This window comes from Nycticebus coucang, chromosome 8, assembly GCF_027406575.1.
Source record: "Nycticebus coucang isolate mNycCou1 chromosome 8, mNycCou1.pri, whole genome shotgun sequence".
In the NCBI taxonomy this organism is placed as follows: Eukaryota; Metazoa; Chordata; class Mammalia; order Primates; family Lorisidae; genus Nycticebus; species Nycticebus coucang.
Window position 1 is genome coordinate 29,163,566 of NC_069787.1, and position 22,416 is coordinate 29,185,981.

The window sequence follows — 22,416 nt, forward strand, 5'->3', positions numbered from 1 at the left end:
GTGGATGTGCTCTCTTTCTGTTTTTTGAATATAGGCATCTAAAGTGATACATTATCCTCTCTGAACCGCTTTTGCAGTATCCCACAGGTTTTGGTAGCTTGTGTCTTCATTGTTGTTATGCTCAAGGAAGTTAATGATTTCCTGTTTTATTTCTTGCTGCACCCAACTGTCATTCAACAGACAGTTGTTTAATTTCTGTGCCTTTGTTTGGCGTTCAAAGTTTTTGTTAGGAGTTGCCGCCACGGTCGCAGGGCGGTGTGCTGGGGCCAGTGCCGGGCATCAGGCGCGGCTGAGCGGAGGCGGCTGGTGCAGAGCCGCAGCTCCTCGTCCTGTACCCACCACTGCGGCGGGGCAGTGCAGGACCAGTAGGGTTGCGCACAGGAGTTTGCAAGGCTACCTTGGAGCGTTGTCCCCCCAAGAAGACTCCCTGCCTCGTAAGTCCCGGATGACTAATGAAGAAATTTTAGAGGGAGGAGACAAGATGGCTGACTGAAGCCAGCTTTCCACAGAGGCTCCCGTCCAGTAGGAGAGTTAAAGGACAATAATTCAGCAAGTAACCTGGTGGATTTGAACTGCACTAAGATAGAAGGTTGAAGAACACACATCAACCCCACTGAGGCGAGCTGCAACCACCAGGATACAAACAAAAGGTACAAAATGCATCCCCAAGCATACAGGAGTCCCCTCCCCCATGAGAATGGTTCAGAGTGCCCCACAAACAATCGGGCAGAGTTCAAAGGTCCTCCCACTACACTCCACGGGACAGACCCTCTAAAACCTGGACCTAACTCCCCTACTAGGGTGCCATGGCATCCTCCTGCCAGGCATAAAACTGTATAAACTGTAAGTAGGCTCTACCTGGAATTCTGAGCTCCTAGCGCTCCCCTCCACTCACACTGAGGTCTGGAGGCCAGTCCTCCAGTAGTTCAGAGTCTTGGGTGATTTCTCGAGGGGTGTGGATGGGGCCTTGACTGCAGCTGGTCGGCGCCAACTCCGGGGCACGGGAGTGAGGACAGGACGGTTGGCAGAGAGGGGACTGCACTGGAGCCACAGTTCCCTGAGGGACAGTGCAATAGCCGTCTTTTGGTGAAAATACGGCCAGGTGTAAAACTGTGTGTGTTCTCTGCCCGCAACCCCAGGCTCCCAGCGCTCCCCAGGCACCTCTCTGCTCTTGCTCCAAGGTCTGGAGGCCTGTCCTCCAGGAGTCCAGACTCTTGGGCAATCGCTCAAGGGGTGTAGACAGTGCCGGGCTATAGCCGGTCAGTGCAGACTCTGGGGCACAGGAGCGGAGAGAGGATGGTTGGCTGGAAGGGAGCTGCACCAGAGCAGCGGTTGCCTGAGGCATAAAACAGCATCCCTCTTTTGCTAGCAATATGGCTCACTACTGAATATTCTGAAGTCACACCGCCTGTCTCCCTGGACAACCAGAGACTGTGAGTGTAGGATTTGTCTGAGGCAACTCCAACTTGCAAACCGGGGAAACTCCCAGGGTGGGGCTGACCCAGAGGTCCCTTTACTGAACCTAAGACGCACCTGGCCCTCCGGGGATCGTCAGCCTATAGACAATACAAGAGCAAAGACAAGCTGATTTGGAACTCAATTCAGCTTCTCTTCTGCAGGGGAATCGCAAAGTTGTTCTGTTCTGTTCTGTCAGTAACCTTAATCAGGGGCGAGACTGGACCTGAGTGAAAACCCCCCAACCTTCATCAAGCGCCTGAGGTTGTCAGGCCTCACCTCCTCCTGCTAGAGAGAGGCAGAGTGCAGCGGCCTGGTAGACTGCCCTGTGATTCAGGCAGGTGCAAACTCTTGGAGTACTGGTTCACTACAGGTAACTGGGTCAGCCAATTGCAGGACTATTAGTGACTGAGTGTGACAGCGGTGCAAGGTGGGGAAGGAAGCAGGAACCTTCCCAGACTGATCTGTTGGCTAGGTGGCTCCTCCTGACTCCACGCAGTGCTGGGACAAGCCACACCAGAGTAGTCACCAGACCCCTGTGATCCAGTTCCCAGAGACTTCTTAAACTCTCTCACCTGAGACAGGTGCAGACTGAGACAATTGATTTGGACAATTTGAACTGAACCAATCGCCTGAAGACAAATCAGGTGATGCCCTGGGTGCACAGTGGTAGGAAGGTTTGATTTTTCTTTTCCAATTGTTCGCTGGTGGTGGGCAGGGTGACTTAATTGCTGATATTTCTCCACAGCTGAGACTTCAATCCAGACTATATGTTTCACTAGGATGGGACAGAAACCAGCTGAAAACAAGACAGAAGCTCTTAGCCCTACCACACCAGACAGGGCCCCACTTTCTCAGGCCACAACACTGTACAGGCCCTCAACAAAGCCCCAGGGGAGAAAAATCAAAGAGAGTAAAACAACCATGGGGCGGAATCAGCGGAAAGACTCTGCTAACATGAATAACCAGAATAGGTCAACCCCCCACCCAAGGAAAGACATGGCAGATGTAATTGAAGATCCCATTCATAAACAACTGGCTGAGATGTCAGAAATCGAATTCAGAATTTGGATTGCAGACAAGATTAATAAAGTGGAATTAGGAATTCGAGGAGAAATTCAAACGTTGTCTCAAGAATTTAACGAATTTAAAGACAAAACCACGAAAGACTTAGACACACTGAAGCAAGAATTTGCAGCCCTGAAAGATATGAAAAATACAGTAGAATCCCTCAGCAACAGAATGAAGCAAGCAGAACAAAGGATTTCTGACATCGAAGATAAAGCCTTTGAATGCTCCCAAACTCTCAAAGAGGAAGACAAATGGAGAGCAAAAACGGATCATTCCCTCAGAGAGCTCTGGGATAATTCGAAGAAGGTCAATATCCGAATGATAGGAGTTCCAGAAACAGATGAAGTGGCCTCGCTGGGCACAGAGGCCCTTCTGCATGAAATTATGAAAGAGAATTTTCCAGACATGCCTACAGATTCTGAAATTCAGATAGCGGACAGCTTCAGAACCCCAGCACGACTCAACCCCAATAAGACATCCCCCAGGCATACCATCATTAACTTCACTAAAGTTAATATGAAGGAGAAATTATCAAAGCTGCCAGGAGAAAGAAAACCATTACCTTCAAAGGGAAGAATATTACGATGACTGCAGATCACTCTCCTGAAACTTTTCAAGCCAGAAGAGGGTGGTCACCGACTTTTAATCTCCTAAAGCAACATAACTTTCAACCCCGTATCTTGTATCCAGCTAAACTGAGTTTCATTCATAATGGAGAAATTAAAAACTTTAATGACATTCATATGTTGAAGAAATTTGCCATAACCAAACCAGCTCTTCAGGATATTCTCAGACCTATCCTCCATAATGACCAACCCAATACTCTGCCACAAAAGTAAACTCACTCAGAAACTTCGGATCAAACTCCAATTTCCACACTGGCAAAAGGATTAAAAATGCCCACTGGACTTTTGAAAAATTCGATACCCCAAACTTCACCAGATTTATCAATATTCTCCATTAATGTGAATGGCTTAAACTGTCCTCTAAAGAGGGACAGGTTAGCTGACTGGATACAAAAACTCAGGCCAGATATCTGTTGCATACAAGAGTCACATCTTAAAAGACAAATACAGACTCAGGGTGAAAGGATGGCGTCCATATTTCAGGCAAATGGTAATCAGAAAAAAGCAGGTGTTGCAATTTTATTTGCAGATACAATAGGCTTTAAACCAACAAAAGTAAGGAAGGACAGGAATGGTCACTTCATATTTGTTAAGGGTAATACTCAATATGATGAAATCTCAATTATTAATATCTATGCACCCAACCAGAATGCACCTCAATTTATAAGAGAAACTCAAACAGACCTGAGCAACGTGATTTCCTCCAGCTCCATAATCGTCGGAGATTTCAACACTCCTTTGGCAGTGTTGGATCGATCGTCCAACAAGAAGCTGAGCAAAGAAATCTTAGATTTAAACGTAATGATCCAACATTTGGATTTAGCAGACATCTACAGCACATTTCATCCCAACAAAACTGAACACACATACTTCTCATCATCTCCCGGAACTTACTCCAAAATCCATCACATCTTAGGTCACAAGTCTAACCTCAGTAAATTTAAAGGAATAGAAATTATTCCATGCATCTTCTCAGACCACCATGGAATAAAACTTGAGCTTAGTAACAACAGGAATCTGCATACTCATACAAAAACGTGGAAGTTAAATAACCTTATGCTGAATGATAGCTGGGTCAGAGATGAGATTAAGAAAGAAATTGCCAACCTTTTGGAACAAAACAACAATGAAGACACAAACTATCAGAACCTCTGGGACACCACAAAGGCAGTTCTAAGAGGGAAATTTATAGCACTGCAAGCCTTCCTCAAGAGAACGGAAAGAGAGGAAGTTAACAACTTAATGGGACATCTCAAGCAACTGGAAAAAGAAGAACATTCCAACCCCAAACCCAGTAGAAGAAAAGGAATAACCAAAATTAGAGCAGAAACCCCAAACCCAGTAGAAGAAAAGAGATAAGCAAAATTAGGGCAGAATTAAATGAAATTGAAAACAAAAGAATCATACAACAGATCAATAAATCAAAAAGCTGGTTTTTCGAAAAGGTCAATAAAATAGATAAACCTTGGGCTAACCTAATAGGAAAAAATAGTAAAATCTCCAATCTCACCGATCAGAAACAACAAAGACGAAATAACAACAGACTCCTCAGAAATCCAAACAATCCTTAATGAATATTACAAGAAACTGTATTCTCAAACATATGAAAATCTGAAGGAAATTGACCAATACCTGGAAGCACGTCACCTTCCAAGACTTAGCCAGAATCAAGTGGAAATGTTGAACAGGCCCATATCAAGTTCGGAAATAGCATCAACCATACAAAACCTCCCTAAAAGGAAAACTCCGGGACCAGATGGTTTCACATCAGAATTCTACCAAACCTTTAAAGAGTAATTAGTACCTATATTACTCAACCTCTTCCAAAAGGTAGAAAAAGAAGAAAGACAACCCAACACATTCTATGAAGCAAACATCACCCTGATCCCCAAACCAGGAAAAGACCCAACAAGAAAAGAAAATTATACACCGATATCACTAATGAATATAGATGCAAAAATATTCAACAAGATCCTAACAAACAGAATCCAGCAACACATCAAACAAATTATACATCATGACCAAGTTGGTTATATCCCAGGGTCTCAAGGCTGGTTCAATATACGTAAACCTATAAAACTAATTCAGCACATAAACAAATTAAAAAACAAAGACCGTATGATTCCCTCAATCGATGCAGAAAAAGCTTTTGATAATATCCAGCATCCCTTCATGATCAGAACCCTTAAGAAAATTGGTATAGAAGGGACATTTCTTAAACTGATAGAGACCATCTACAGCAAACCCACAGCCAATATCCTATTGAATGGAGTTAAATTGGAATCATTTCTGCTCAGATCAGGATCCAGACAAGGCTGTCCATTGTCTCCATTGTTTTTTAACATTGTAATGGAAGTTTTAGCCATCGCAATTAGGGAAGAAAAGGCAATCAAGGGTATCCATACAGGGTCAGAAGAGATCAAACTTTCGCTCTTCGCAGATGATATGATTGTATATCTGGAAAACACTAGGGACTCTACTACAAAACTCTTAGAAGTGATCAAGGAATACAGCAGCGTCTCAGGTTACAAAATCAACATTCATAAATCGGTAGCCTTTATATATACCAACAATAGTCAAATTGAAAAAACAGTTAAGGACTCTATCCCATTCACAGTAGTGCCAAAGAAGATGAAATATTTGGGAATTTATCTAACAAAGGACGTGAAAGATCTCTATAAAGAGAACTATGAAACTCTAAGAAAAGAAATAGCTGAAAATGTTAACAAATGGAAAAACATACCATGTTCATGGCTGGGAAGAATCAACATTGTTAAAATGTCCATTCTACCCAAAGTAATGTATAATTTGAACGCCATCCCTATTAAAGCTCCACTGTCATCTTTAAAGATCTTGAAAAAACAATACTTTGTTTTATATGGCATCAGAAAAAACCTCAAATAGCCAAGATATTAGTCAGAAATAAAAACAAAGCAGGAGGGGCGGCACCTGTGGCTCAGTCGGTAAGGCGCCGGCCCCATATGCCGAGGGTGGTGTGTTCAAACCCAGCCCCTGCCGAACTGCAACAACAACAACAAAAAAAAATAGCTGGGTGTTGTGGTGGGCGCCTGTAGTCCCAGCTACTCCGGAGGCTGAGGCAAGAGAATTGCTTAAGCCCAGAAGTTGGAGGTTGCTGTGAGCTGTGTTATGCCATACACTTTTTCATAAAGTGAAACCCTGTCTCTACAAAAAAAAAAACAAAAAACAAAACAAAGCAGGAGAAATTACACTACCAGACCTCAGACTAAACTACAAATCGATAGTGATCGAAACAGCATGGTACTGGCACAAAAACAGAGAAGTAGATGTCTGGAACAGAATAGAGGACCAAGAGATGAACCCAGCTACTTACTGTTATTTAATCTTTGACAAGCCAATTAAAAACGTTCAGTGGGGAAAAGATTCCTTATTTAATAAATGGTGATGGGTGAACTGGCTGGCAACCTGCATAAGACTGAAACTGGACTCACACCTTTCACCATTAACTAAGATAGACTCTCACTGGATTAAAGATTTAAACTTAAGACATGAAACTATAAAAATACTAGAGGAGAGTGCAGGGAAAACCCTTCAAGAAATCAGTCTGGGTGAGTATTTTATGAGGAAGACCCCCCTGGGCAATTGAAGCAGCTTCAAAAATACACTACTGGGACTTGATCAAACTAAAAAGCTTCTGCAAGCCAAGAACACAGTAAGTAAAACAAGCAAACAGCCCTCAGAATGGGAGAAGATATTTGCAGGTTATGTCTCCGACAAAGGTTTAATAACCAGAATCCACAGAGAACTCAAATGCATTAGCAAGTAAAGAACAAAGGATCCCGTCGCAGGCTGGGCAAGGGATTTGAAGAGAAACTTCTCTGAAGAAGACAGGCGTGCGGTCTTCAGACATATGAAAACATGCTCATCATCTTTAATCACCAGAGAAATGCAAATCAAAACTACTTTGAGATATCATCTAACTCCAGTAAGACTAGACTATGTCACAAAATCCCAAGACCAGAGATGTTGGCGCGGATGTGGAGAAAAGGGATCACTTTTGCACTGCTGGTGGGAATGCAAATTAATACATTCCTTTTGGAAAGAGATGTGGAGAACACTTAGAAATCTAAAAGTAGATCTGCCATTCAATCCTGTAATCCCTCTACTGGGCATATACCCAGAAGACCAAAAATCACATCAGAACAAAAATATTTGTACAGCCCAATTCATAATTGCTAATATTTATTGCAGCCCAATTCATAATTGCTAAGTCATGGAAAAAGTCCAAGTGCCCATCGATCCATGAATGGATTAATAAATTGTGGTATATGTACACCATGGAATATTATGCAGCCTTAAAGAAAGATGGAGACTTTACCTCTTTCATGTTTACATGGATGGAGCTGGAACATATTCTTCTTAGTAAAGTATCTCAAGAATGGAAGAAAAAGTACCCAATGTACTCAGCCGTACTATGAAACTAATTTAGTGTTTTCACATGCAAGCTATAACCCAGTTACAACCTAAGAATAGGGGGAAGGGGGAAAGGAAGGGGAGGGTGGGGAGAAGTGGATAGAGGGAAGGGGATTGGTGGGATTACACCAGCGGTGCATCTTACAAGGGTATATGTGAAACTTTGTAAATGTGGAATTTAAGTGTCTTGGCACAGTAACTGAGAGAATGCCAGGAAGGCTATGTTAACCAGTGTGATGAAAGTGTGTCAAATGGTCTGTGAAGCTAGTGAATGATGCCCCACGATCATGTCAATATATATAGCTATGATTTAATAAAAAAAAAAAAAGTTTTCGTTGGAATTGAGTTCCACCTTTAGTGCTTTGTAGTCTGAGAAGATACAAGGTAAAATTTCAATTCTTTTTATTGTGTTGAGGTTTGTTTTGTGGCCTAGGATATGACCAGTTTTGTAGAATGTTCCATGGGGCATTGAGAAAAATTTATATTCTTTATCTTTGGGATGGAGTGTTTTATATGCATCTATCAAGCTCTGTTGTTCTAGGGTCTCATTTAAGTCCCTTATATCTTTGTTTAATTTCTGTTTGGAGGATCTGTCCAGCTCTGTAAGAAGAGTGTTAAAGTCCCTTGTTCTTATGGTATTATACGATATCATACTGCTCAGACTGAGTAAGGTCTGTTGAAGAAGCTTGGAGCATTTAAATTGGGTGCATAAATATTTAGAATTGAATCATCTTCTTGTTGTATTTTTCCCTTGACCAGTATAAAGTGACCATCTTTGTCTTTTTTGACTTTAGTTCCTTTAAATCCACATGTATCTGAAAATAAGAGTGCAACTCCTCTTTTCTTCTGAATTCTGTTTGCCTGAAACATTGTCTTCCAACCCTTAACTCAGAGTTTTAATTTGGCTTTTGAAGGCAGATGTGTTTTCCTGCAGACAGCAAATGGATGGATTGTGTTTTTTAATTCTGTAGCCAATCTGTGCCTCTTCATTGGGGAATTCAAGCCATTAACGTTTATTGAGATAATTGATAAGTGTGATAGTTTTCTATTCATCTTATTTTGTGAGAGTCCGTTGCTTAGTTTTGTCTTTTGCCTCAGTGTGGAAGTTATGTTCTGTCCTTTAATTTCTGAGTTCTTACTTTGCCACTGATCCATTGTGATGTTCAGTGTGTAGGACAGGTTGAAGTATTTCCTGTAGAGCTGGTCTTGTGGCAAATTTCCTCAATGTTTGTGCATCAGTAAATGATTTGATTTCTCTTTCGTTTTTAAAGCTTAGCTCAGCAGGATATAGAATCCTGGGCTGGAAATTGTTCTGTTTAAGTAGATTATAGGTAGATGACCATTGTCTTTTTGCTTGGAAAGTTTCCTTAAAGAAGTCTGCAGTCACCCTGATGAATTTGCCCCTGCAGGTCAACTGGTGCTTACTCCTGGCACCTTGCAGAATCTTTTCTTTTGTCTTGACTTTGAACATGTTCATCACAATGTGTCTTGGAGAAGCTGCGTTAGAGTTGACGCGACCTGGGATCCAATATCCCTCTGAAAGGAGTGTGTCAGAATCTTTGGTGATATGTGAGAAATTTTCATTTATAATATTCTCTAGTATGGCTTCCATTCCCCTGGGGTATTCTTCTTCCCCCTTCTTGGATACCTATAACTTGTATGTTTGAACGCTTTATAAAGTCCCTTAATTCTTAAAGTCAGTGAACGTTCTGCTATTTCTCTCTTCTTTTCTGCCCCTAGCTTTGTCCTCTACCTCCGAGATTGTTCTGCATGGTCTAATCTGTTGTTGATACTTTCTATTGCATCTTTTAGTTCCCTAATTGACTGCTTCAGTTCCTTCAGCTCTGCTATATCCTTTCTATATTCTTCATATTGTTCATCTCTTATTTGATTCTGTTTTTAGATTTCCTTTTGGTTATTTCCCCCTTTATCAGCAGTTTCCTTCATTTCCATCTTTTCCTTAATTGTTTTCATCATCTGTATTCTGCATTCCCTTTCTGTCATTTCTAACATTTCTTTATAGGTAGAATCCTCTGCAATAGCTACCTAACGGTCTCTTGGGGGGGTTGCTCTGCATTGGTTTTTCATGTTGGCAGGATTTTTTTGCTGATTTTTCCTCTTGAGTGATTTCTTTTATCTATTTCCTTGCCCTAATTTTCCTTTCACTTCCTCTTGCTCTTTAAGTTGCCGTGCCTCTGGAGAAGGGTTTTGATGAGTCCTTGTGGTACAGGACCAGAAGGATGAGAAGATTGAACAGCAAGAAGGGAAAAAAGAAAGAAAAAAGAGAAAAGAAAAGAGAGAAAGGAGAAGGGGTGGGTAAAAAGGATATTGACAAACAGAAGAGAGGCAGAGAAAGAGGGAGATAGGAGCAATATAGGTGTACAGTAGGGTACTTTGACCCAACCTTATAAACAAACCCCCAACCTCTGTGAGTACAAGGTTGGGTGGTTCCCTTGAAGTCAGCAACTCTTTGTTAGCCTGTTTGGAAACAATACCTTACCTCCACCAAGCAGAGAGGAATGACAAAAATGCTGTAAATCAAACCAAAACAAGCAAACAGAAAACTTTACGGTATCAAATTGGGGAAAAAGCAAATAATAGGGGTGGAAACACTAGCAAAAATGAAGTTCTAGTTGTTGAAAAAGGTAACAGTGGAAAATTATATTTAAACTAGAAAAATAAAGAAAGAAAAGAAAGAAATAAAAGAAAAGAAAAATCTATAGGGAAAATGTTGAAATTAAAAAAAACAAAAACAAAGCAGTATATGTATCTTGCTGAATATTGTCAGGGCAACAGGTGATCTTCTGGGGTGTGATATGTTAATCACAATGCTGATATGGCTGTATGAGATGGAGACCTCTGCTGATTTCTCAAACCCCGCAGGGTGTAGAACCTGAATCTCTCCTCAGCCGGCTTAAAAGGCACTTTAAACTTCTAACCTTGGCTAAGCAGAAGCTTTCCCAGGAAAGCACTTGTCGCTGGGATCACTCCTGAAGTGGCTATCCACTTACCCAGTGTGTCAAAACTGGTCTTACTCTGTGCCCCTGAGGGCTAAGGCTACAAGTCATCTCAGTCCCCGCCTTTAGGCTGCTCAGTCACTAGATTACTCGCTCCTGCCTCGTCCTCGCCCTGCGACCCTGAGGGCAGAACTTGCTGGGGCAGTTCTCCCACAATGGCTCCTTGTGACCCACAGCCGAACACAATTAGCTCCATCTGGCTCAGTGGCTCAGTCTGGGGCCCCAGACAATGCTTAAACTCCTCTGCATTCTTGCCCAGGTTCTCCCACGGTAGTTCAACTGAGTGCCAAGTCCAAAAAATCCCAAAACAGCTCGCAGGTAAGGCCTTTCCAGTTCGCAATCTCACTGCTGCCAGTGGGATGGCAGGATTAGACCAAACAAACACACGCAAACACTTGCCAGTTCTCCACTGCTTTTGTCCTCCTCATGGGGTCCAGAAGTCTCATGCTTACTCCCTGTGTCCCCAAAGGGATGTTTCTGTGCAGATCCCACCAGCCAGAGATGCCTGGAGTCTTCTTTCCCCAGACTCACTGGGCCTGGTTGCTAGGAAGCTGTTACTGGGCTGCTATCTTGCTCCGGAAGCCTATTTTTACATTTTTAAATAGAAGTTTTGCCATAGGGTAATGTAGTGGTTGATAGATGGCCCTCAAAAAGATATGTCCACATCCTATTACTAGAACCTGTCAAGAAAGCTTTTAACAGTCTTAAGAGCCTGTCATTTAAACCAAGGTTTTAATTCTGGTATATACTGTATTAATATCTGAAGCCCTAGCTTGGGTACTGTATAGTATTGTATTAACATTATTGTGGCGTGTGGTAGAGAATGCTTCAATTTTTAAATTATTAAATATTTTTGTTGAAAAGTTTTATGATTAATAGGGTTTTAGAAATTAAAGATTCATTATGAGATAAATCATTACAGATGGATACTGAGTTAATTTCTTCATGTAATATCGTAGAGGAAATTTTGAAAAAGGTAGTCAAGTGAAATTTCTCTTTTTCTTTCTCTTCTTAATTGAAGTTTTTAAGTTATAAGAATACTATTTCCTACTTGCAGGAATTTTTGAAGTTGTAAGAAAGTATATGAAAGAAAAATAGATTATCTGATATAATAAGGAACTATTAATTTCTTGTTTCTTTTTAATGCATTTTTCAAGACTGTTAAAATCATATATTAAGCCAGGTGTGGTGGTTTATGCCTATAATCCCAGCACTCTGGGAGGCCCAAGCTGGTGGATTGCCTGAGCTCACGAGATAAAGACCAGCCTCAGCTAGAACGAGACCCTAGCTCTAAAAATAGGCAGGTGTTGTGCTGGATGCCTGTAGTCCCAGTTACTCGGCAGGCCTGAGGTAAGAGAATGCCTTGAGCCCAAGAGTTTGAAGTTACTGTGAGGTATGATGCAATGGCTCTCTACCGAGGTGACAAAGTGAGACTGTCTTAAAAAAAAAAAAAATCATATATTAATTAAATGTTTTGTTAATTATTATTAGTGGCTAGATTTAAGTCCATTATATGAGTGTCCATAATTTGTTTTATGGTTGTCCTAATGTACCCTTTACATCTAAAATATTTAATATTACAAATATTGGTGGGAGGAACATTTTGGGGCTGAAATTATTGAACTTAAGTGAATTTTCAGAGAAAGTGTAGTTTGAAAACAGTTGGGAACATTTTATTTGAAAAAGTTAGCTTTACCTTTTTTATTTATTCAACTAAAATGTACTGAGTTTATTATGTCAGATATTATTTTTGATAAAATATTATGATAAATATGAGATACGCCCTGTCCTTTAGGAGTTTAGTTTAGTGAGAGGGAAATAGAGGTACGCAGGTAATTATAAAACACAATTCTAAGCATGAAAGTAGAAGAATGAAGAGAGAATTGATAAAACATGATTTTTTTTTTTTTTTTTTGAGGCAGGATGCTGCTTTGTTACCCAGACTGGAGTGCAGTGGCATCATCCTAGCTCCCTGTAACCTCCAGCACCTGGGTTCAGGTTCAAGAGATACTCCTGCTTCACAAGGAGTAGTGTAGCAGAGACTATAGGTGCATACCACCAGGCCCAGCTAATTGTTTTTAGTTTTTGTAGAGGCAGGGTCTTGTTTTGTTGCTCAGGCTGAGCTCAAATCCCTGGCCTCAAGTGACCCTCCCACCTTGGCCTCCCAAAGTGCTAGGGTTACAGATGTGACCCACTGAGCTCAGCCACATAATTATTACTATTACACGATATCTTGAAGTCATTAACTGCCTTATGTTATAATATTAGAGACTGAGGGGAAGGCTACATGCATAGTTTTATTATATTTATTTATTTTTGTTTTTCTAAGATAGAGTCTCACTCAGTTGCCCTGGGGTTGAATACCATGGCATCATAGCTCACAGGAACCTCAAACTCTTGTGCTCAAATGATCTTCTTGTCTCAGCCTTCCAAGTATCTGGGACTTGTAGTGCCCACTATAACACCTGGCTAGTTTTTTTTATTTTTTAGTAGAGATAGGATCTTGAGTTGCTTAGGTGATCTTGAACTCCTGAGCTCAGGTGATCCACCCTTCTCGGCCATTCAGAGTGTTAGGATTACAGGCGTTAGCCACTATGCCCGGCTGGTTTTAGAATTTTATAAATTTATTTAAAATATTAATATCAAAATATCACTCTTTTGGAATTTAGTCACAGGATGGGCTGATATTTTCTTTTGCATAATGGACCTTCTTACAAAGAAACTAGAGTGATAAAACACCGGAATATTTGCATATTGTTTCCACATCCCACAGGAGTATTTTTAAAACTTACAGCCAAAGAGGTAAAAAACTCAAAGGTAAAAGCATGTTATAATGAATACCTAATAACTTCATTATCTAGATTCATAAAATGTTAACATCTTGACACACCTCTTCCATATCTTTTTGCACACATATATTCTACCCTTTTGCCAAACTGTTTGAAAGTAGGTAATAGATACCGTAATATTTTACTCCTAAGTTCTTTAGTCTGCTACTCCCAAAGGCAAGTACAATTTCCTTCACAAGTATAACCTTATGATGATATACCCAAGAAAATCAGCTTTAATTCAGAAGTATAATCTAGCATATATTTTATTATTTATCTCAGTTGTCTTGAAAAATATCCTTTATAGCTTGTCATTTGTCCTGCCCCAGATTCAGAGTTTGCCTATTTCATTGGCCATTATGTCCCTTCAGCCTTCCACCTTTCTAGGATAGTTCTCTCTTATTCATGATACTGAGACTCTGGAGTCCTACAGAATGTCTCACTTTAGGGATTTGTCACTTTGTTCATGATTAGATTCAGATCAGATTTCTAGTAGGAAATCACATAGGCGATTCTGTGCATCAACATCACTACATTATATCAGTAGGCATGTAATATCAGACTACCACATTGGTGATGCCAAAACTGAATGCTTGCTTAAGGTGGTGACTGCCAGATCTTTCATTGTAAAAGCACATTTTTCCCTTTTATAATTCATAAGAAATTTGCAGGAGTGATTCTTTAAGATCATGTCAGTATCTAGTTCCCCAACATCCTTTCTTACTTTGTAATTTTAACATTCATTGATGATTCTTGTATAGATCTTTTGTTATATTAGGGGTTACAAAATTGTGATGTTCTAAAAAAATTTTTTTTTCTTGAGATAGAATCTCACTCTATTGGCTTGGATAGAGTGCTGTGGCATTGTCAGACCTCAAGGTGTAGTGTAGCAGAGACTGTACTAGCTTGAGTACACTAGCTTGAGCCCAGGGGTTTGGGCTCAAGCAATCCTCCTGCCTCAGCCTCTCAACTAGCTGGGACTATAGGTGCCTGCCACCATGCCTGGCTAGTTATTTCTATGTATTTATTTATTTATTCATTTATTTTTGAGACATGGTCTCACTATGACGCCCTGGGTAGAGTGCTATGACATCACAGCTCACAGCAACCTTAAACTCTTTGGGCTTAAATGATTCTCTTGCCTCAGCCTCCAAAGTAGCTGGGACTACAGGCACCCACCATAACGCCCAGCTATTTTTTTGGTTGTAGTTGTCATTGTCTGGCAGGCCCGGGCTGGATTCTAACCCGCCAGCTCCTATGTATATGGCTGGCGCTCTATCCGCTGAGCTATAGGTGCTGAGTCTTTTCTATTTATTTTTAATTTAATTTTATTTATTTATTTATTTATTTTTTGAGACATCAGAGTCTTAAGCTGTCACCCTGGGTAGCGTGCCATGCCATCATAGCTCACAGCAACCTCCAACTCTTGGGCTCAAGCAATCCTCTTGCCTCATTTTTTCTATTTTTTTAGTAGAGACAGGGGTCTCATTCTTGCTTAGGCTGGTCTTGAACTCCTGAGCTCAGTCCATCCACTTTGGCCTCCCAGAGTGCAAGGATTACAGGCATGTACCACCATGTCTGGCCACAAAATTGTGTTTTAAAAAATTTTCTTGTGTCACTGGTTAGATAAAACATTCAGATTGTTATGAAATTGTTATCATGTGCATTTACACATTTTTAACCATCACCAGGAGAAAAACTTTCAAAACAGCAACTGCATAATTCTAACATCATTAAGAAACTAAGAGCTAAAGACAAAGATAATGAAAATATTATTGCAAAGCTGAACAAAAAAGTTAAAGAACTAGAAGAGGAATTGCAACATTTAAAACGGGTGAGTAGCAATTATCATTCTTTACATCTATTGTTATTACTTCCCATATGAACAATTGGCCATGCTTTATGGAGCATTTAAAATAATTTAATGGGGTCTATCATGTGAGAATTTTTTAACAATTTAATAGATACATAAGATTTTTCTTAATTATAGATTCCTAGAATATACTTAGGTACCCTGGTGTTATTTATTGAAAAATACTTTTGTCTTTTTATATAACATATAGGTCCTTGATGGCAAAGAAGAGGTAGAGAAACAACATAGAGAAAATATTAAAAAACTTAATTCTGTGGTAGGACGCCAGGAAAAGGATCTTGGCCAACTTCATGTAGACATGGATGAACTTGAAGAAAAGAACCGAAGTATTCAGGCTGCTCTGGATAGTGCATACAAGTAAGAAAAGTCAACAAATATGCAACCTATTTAGAATGAATTTTCAGAGTAGGATGTTGAAGAAATACTTTAATTATCTGATCACTAGCAACACTTATAAACTCAATCTAATTTTTTAAGAGAACTTACTGATCTTCACAAAGCCAATGCTGTGAAGGATAGTGAAGCACAGGAAGCTGCTTTGAGCCGTGAAATGAAAGCTAGAGAAGAACTTTCTGCAGCACTGGAGAAGGCCCAAGAGGAAGCCCGTGAGCAGCAAGAAACATTAGCAATTCAGGTAAGCAATGAGTGATGAATTAAAGTAGGCTTTTAAGTATTTATTTATGTTTCTGCAAATTGAACAGTTCATTGGCTAATTTGAGTTCAATGTTACATAGTGGCACATGTATTAGATTTCAAAGAATACTGGATAAAAAGTACTTGGTCAGTTGTGTGTGGTTTTTAAACTGTTGTTAAAGTGATGCTTACATTTTACCAGTATTGCTTAATTTTTTGTGTGAGTTTCAAACCTATTTTAGAGTATTATGAAAGGTAGAGGGACCCTTTTATCAGAGAAATGAAAGTATGCATATAAATCTTACATATAATTTTAAGAGAATTTATTTAACTCCTGAGCTCATTCATCTGTAGGAGTCCATCTATGAGGAAGGAAAAACAAGATTTGACAGGCTTTGTCTTATAAAATCATCAGTTGATGGATATATGGGTTATTTATACTTTTTATTATGAACAATGCTGCTGTTCATATACAAATTGGTGTGTGAACACGTATTTTAAATGCTCCTGGATATATACCCTTGGGTCTTATGCTAACTCTGTATGTAACTTTTCGAGGAACTGCCAAACTTTTCAAGGCAGTTGTATCATTTTACATTCCTACCAGCAATAGGTGAGGATTTCAGTTTCTCCGTATTGCTACCAACATTTGTTATTGTCATTTATCACCCTGTTGGTGAATGTGAAGTGGTAATTTGCATTTTTTAATGACTAATGATAAGCATCTTTTGTTGTGCTTATTGGCCATTGATGTATCTTCTTCGAAGACATTTATTCAAAGTTTTCTATTTTTTTTTTTGAGACCACAAGAGTCTCACTCTGTCCTGTCGCCCTGGGTAGAGTGCATGGCAGCATAGCTCACAGTAACCTCAAATTCATTGGCTTGAGCAATCCTCTTGCCTCAGCCTCCTGAGGAGCTGGGACTACAGGCGCCAGCTTTAATGTCCGGCTACTGTTTCTATTTTTAGTGCAGAGGGGGTCTTGCTTTTGCTCAGGCTGGTCTTGAACTCAGCTTGAGCAATCCATCTGCCTCGGCTTCCCAGAGTTCTAAGATTATAGACATGAGCAGCCACACCTAGGACAAATTTTCAAATTTTTGCTCATTTTTTAATTGGGCTTTATAAAAATTGCCATTAGAGGTCTTTATATATTCTGCATACTAGACCCTTATCAGATACAGGATTTGTAAATATTTTCCCTTTCTGTGGGTGGTCCCTCACATTTTTTTACATTATTCTTTGATTTACAAAAGTTTTTAATTTTGATGAAGTCTAGCCTGTCTTTTTTTCTTTTGTTGATTGTGCTTTGGAATCATGTTTAAGAAACCATTGTTTAGTCCAAGGTTATGCAGATTTTTTTCTTTTTTTCCTAAGGCAGAGTCTCACTTTGTTGCCCAGGCTAGAGTGCTGTGGTGTCAGCCTAGCTCACAGGAACCTCAAACTCTTGGGATCCAGTGATTCTCCTGCCTCGGCTACCTGAGTAGTTGGGACTACCATTTCCCACCATGACACCTGGCTAATCTTTTTATTTTTAGTAGAGATGGGGTCTTACTCTTCTTGCTCAGTCCGATCTCAAACTCCTGAGTTCAAGTGAGCTTCCCTCCCCTCCCCTGGCCTCCCAAAATGCTAGGATTACAGGTGAGAGCCACTGCACCACTGCACCAGGCTGGTTGTGCAGATTTTTATTGGTTTTCTTCTAAGCGTCTTAGCCCTCACATTTCGGTCTTTTGCATGTGGAATGTCCATGTTGCCCAGCATCATTTGTTGGAAAAAAACTAATTTTTTCTCATTGTATCCTATGCACTTTTGACTTAATTTTACATTTTGAGTATGTTAAATATTTACATGTTTCCAAAGTAAGACGTATATAACAAGATAAAAATCAGACAATTGCTTCCAACTTAGCCCCTCACCATGCTTTCTTTGTCTGTAGGTAACCATTTTAGTAGTGTTTGGTTTTTTCAGTGTTTTTATTTGTAAATGCAAGAAAATATTTATATTCTACATTTACATGTTTGTAGATATATGTATATATGCATACATATACACTTATTTATTTGTATATCCGTCATCCTTTGTACATAAAAGATAGTTTAATATTTATGATGTTTTAGAACTTGCTTAATTTACTTACTAAAATATGTTGATAATCATTCCATAGTAGAATTAGAATTTTTTTTGATATTAAGTTTTATTTAAGCAAGTGAAAGTTTATACATCTTCTTAAAAACAAAAATCCGAAGTCAGTAAGTGAATCAATAATACAAACACTGTTATGGCAGTAATTTAAAATAGAGGTAACATTTTACCAGTGTTCAAATGTGTGGAATTTGAATCACACTCAGATCTTAAGTGATTCACCTGTGTATTTCACATAGTTGGGGCTGGTCAGTTTAAGATAAACCTCTGCACATGCTGTCCCAGTCAAGTGTTTTCCTCATTACTGTCTGTCAGCTTACACAGTGGGATAGCTAGCCTCTGTGGCGATCCCACAGTGGCTTCTCTGGTATTTGGCCATCTTTGTGTAACCACTTAATGCCCCATTCTTCACCCCAGCTGTTCCTTACCAGCCAATACTTACCCAATATCCAGAATTGTTACCCAATTCTGCTTTATTAAATATGTAGCAACCAGAACACCATGATCCACATCTTCACTGCTATAGTTTGGCTCAAAATAAATGCCTTCTTTATAGAACTGGAAAGACTCATGGCCTGCATAAATAGCAACAGAGATGGACCCCACCGTTGCTACTGCCTTCATCAGGACCTTCTTCTCTTTAGGGATGTCTATGAAGTCAGTGTCATTAGCAACAGAATACTCAGGCCTGTGCTGACAGGATTCATCCGTTGCATCGTATAGATAGGATTCCTCAGAGTCCAGGCCTCCGTTCTCCTTACTATACTAGAAGGCATAGTCCATTAGGCCACCATTGCAGCCTTCGCCTTGAGGTCGAGAGCAGTCCTCCAGGTTCTGCTCACTCAGAGAGATAAGTTTGCCTGTTTTCCAGAACATCTGTCCTCAAGGGCACTCATTGCACTAAAAGCCCAACAAGAACCACAGTGACCCTGATTTCTGACAGGAGTCACATAGCCTTTCTCTCTCTAGTCTGTAGATTTCAGGACCTCAAGAAATGAAGGCTCTTGGAACACTTTTCCCTTCTTGTGCTTCTGGTTTCAAAAGCCATTCGTCACTTGCCTGAATTCTTCATTGGTCATGTGACCAAAGGCATTTATTGCCATTGTAAAGCCATGTTTTTCTCGGCTGCATTCCTGATTTTGCAGTTCAGTCATTTTCATATTCTTGTCCCACAGTGCTCTCCTCCATCCTTCTTCACGCATACCATGTAGTCTTCTGTGTTTTGCCTTCCACTTCCACTAGTGTGCAAACGTAGAACTTTTACAAAAGTTTCTTTTTATAGTTGTATAATCCTTTATTGTATAAAGTATGTTCGGCTGTTTCTTTTTTTTTTCCAGGTTACATTGTGTTCAGCTGTTTCTTTTTATTTTTTTTTTTTTAGCTTCTTAGGATATTTATTTCATTAATGAATGAAATACAGATTCTTGCCTTTGTAGAGCATACATTCTTTTTTTTTCCTTTGTTTCTTTTTTTTTTTTTAAATCATAGCTATGTACATTGATATGATCATGGGGCATCACTCACTAGCTTCACAGACTGTTTGACACACTTTCATCACACTGGTTAACATAGCCTTCTTGGCATTCTCTCAGTTACTGTGCCCAGACACTTAAATTCCACATTTACCAAGTTTCACATATACCCTAGGAAGATGCACCGCTGGTGTAGTCCCACCAATCCCCTTCCCTCTATTCATCTCCCACCTCCCTCCCCTCCATTTCCCCCTTCCCCCTATTCTTAGGTTGTAACTGGGTTATAGCTTTCATATGAAAGCCCTAAATTAGTTTCATAGTAGGGCTGAGTACATTGGGTACTTTTTCTTCCATTCTTCACATACTTTGCTAAAGAAGAATGTGTTCCAGCTCCATCCATGTAAACATGAAAGAGGTAAAGTCTCCATCTTTTTTTAAGGCTGCATAATATTCCATGGTGTACATGTATCACAATTTATTAATCCATTCATGGATTGATGGGCACTTGGGCTTTTTCCAATTATGAATTGGGCTGCAGTAAACATTCTGGTACAAATATCTTTGTTATGATGTGATTTTTGGTCTTCTGGGTATATGTCCAGTAGAGGGATTACAGGATTGAATGGCAGATCTATTTTTAGATCTCTAAGTGTTCTCCATATCTCTTTGCAAAAGGAATGTATTAATTTGCATTCCCACCAGCAGTGCAGAAGTGTTCCCTTTTCTACACATCCGCGCCAACATCTCTGGTCTTGGGATTCTGTGATATAGGCTAGTCTCACTGGAGTTAGATGATATCTCAAATTAGTTTTGATTTGCATTTCTCAGATGATTAAAGATGATGAGCATTTTTTCATATGTCTGAAGGCCGCGCGCCTGTCTTCTTCAGAGAAGTTTCTCTTCAAATCCCTTGCCCAGCCTGAGATGGGATCCCTTGTTCTTTTCTTGCTAATGCGTTTGAGTTCTCTGTGGATTCTGGTTATTAAACCTTTGTCGGAGACATAACCTGCAAATATCTTCTCCCATTCTGAGGGCTGTTTGCTTGCTTTACTTACTGTGTTCTTGGCTGTGCAGAAGCTTTTTAGTTTGATCAAGTCCCAGTAGTGTATTTTTGAAGCTGCTTCAATTGCCTGGAGAGTCCTCCTCATAAAATACTCACCCAGACCGATTTCTTCAAGGGTTTTCCCTGCACTCTCCTCTAGTATTTTTATAGTTTCATGTCTTAAGTTTAAATCTTTAATCCAGTGAGAGTCTATCTTAGTTAATGGTGAAAGGTGTGAGTCCAGTTTCAGTCTTATGCAGGTTGCCAGCCAGTTCACCCAGCACCATTTGTTAAATAGGGAATCTTTTCCCCACTGAATGTTTTTAATTGGCTTGTCAAAGATTAAATAACGGTAAGTAGCTGGATTCATCTCTTGGTTCTCTGTTCTGTTCCAGACATCTACTTCTCTGTTTTTGTGCCAGTACCATGCTGTTTTGATCACTATCGATTTGTATTATAGTCTGAGGTCTGGTAGCGTGATTCCTCCTGCTTTGTTTTTATTTCTGAGTAATGTCTTGGCTATTCAAGATTTTTTTCTGATTCCATATAAAACAAAGTATTGTTTTTTCAAGATCTTCAAACAATGACAGTGGAGCTTTAATAGGGATTGCGTTGAAATTATATATTGCCTTGGGTAGTATGGACATTTTAACAATGTTGATTCTTCCCAGCCATGAGCATGGTATGTTTTTCCATTTGTTAACATTTTCAGCTATATCTTTTCTTTTTTTTTTTTTTGTAGAGACAGAATCTCACTGTACCACCCTCGGGTAGAGTGCTGTGGCGTCACACGGCTCACAGCAACCTCTAACTCTTGGGCTTAGGCGATTCTCTTGCCTCAGCCTCCTGAGCAGCAGGGACTACAGGCGCCTGCCACAACGCCTGGCTATTTTTTTTTGTTGTTGTTGTTGCAGTTTGGCCGGGGCTGGGTTTGAACCCGCCACCCTTGGCATATGGGGCCGGTGCCCTACTCACTGAGCCACAGGCGCCGCCCAGCTATATCTTTTCTTAGAGTTTCATAGTTCTCTTTATAGAGATCTTTCACGTCCTTTGTTAGATAAATTCCCAAATATTTCATCTTCTTTGGCACTACTGTGAATGGGATAGAGTCCTTGACTGTTTTTTTCAACTTGACTATTGTTGGTATATATAAAGGCTACCGATTTATGAATGTTGATTTTGTAACCTGAGACGCTGCTGTATTCCTTGATCACTTCTAAGAGTTTTGTAGTAGAGTCCCTAGTGTTTTCCAGATATACAATCATATCATCTGCGAAGAGCGAAAGTTTGATCTTCTGACCCTATATGGATACCCTTGATCGCCTTTTCTTCCCTAATTGAGATGGCTAAAACTTCCATTACAATGTTAAAAAGCAATGGAGACAATGGGCAGCCTTGTCTGGTTCCTGATCTGAGCAGAAATAATTCCAATTTAACTCCATTCAATAGGATATTGGCTGTGGGTTTGCTGTAGATGGTCTCTATCAGTTTAAGAAATGTCCCTTCTATACCAATTTTCTTAAGGGTTCTGATCATGAAGGGATGCTGGATATTATCAAAAGCTTTTTCTGCATCGATTGAGGGAATCATACGGTCTTTGTTTTTTAATTTGTTTATGTGCTGAATTATTTTTATAGATTTACGTATATTGAACGAGCCTTGAGACCCTGGGATATAACCAACTTGGTCATGATGTATAATTTGTTTGATGTGTTGCTGGATTCTGTTTGTTAGGATCTTGTTGAATATTTTTGCATCTATATTCATTAGTGATATCGGTGTATAATTTTCTTTTCTTGTTGGGTCTTT

The 22,416-nt window shown here is 39.8% G+C and overlaps 1 protein-coding gene and 1 pseudogene across 3 annotated transcripts in view; one reads left to right on the forward strand and one right to left on the reverse strand.

Moving 5' to 3' along the window:
• Nucleotides 1-22,416, forward strand: part of TMF1 (TATA element modulatory factor 1) — a 63,687-nt gene that overhangs the window by 13,944 nt on the left and 27,327 nt on the right. For all 3 annotated transcript variants that reach the window (XM_053599241.1, XM_053599243.1, XM_053599242.1), the window contains exons 6-8: nucleotides 15,141-15,283; nucleotides 15,513-15,679; nucleotides 15,800-15,956. In XM_053599241.1, coding sequence (XP_053455216.1) covers nucleotides 15,141-15,283; nucleotides 15,513-15,679; nucleotides 15,800-15,956 — 467 coding nt within the window. The remainder of the gene's footprint in view (nucleotides 1-15,140; nucleotides 15,284-15,512; nucleotides 15,680-15,799; nucleotides 15,957-22,416) is intronic.
• Nucleotides 18,410-19,322, reverse strand: LOC128591618 (procathepsin L-like; annotated as a pseudogene).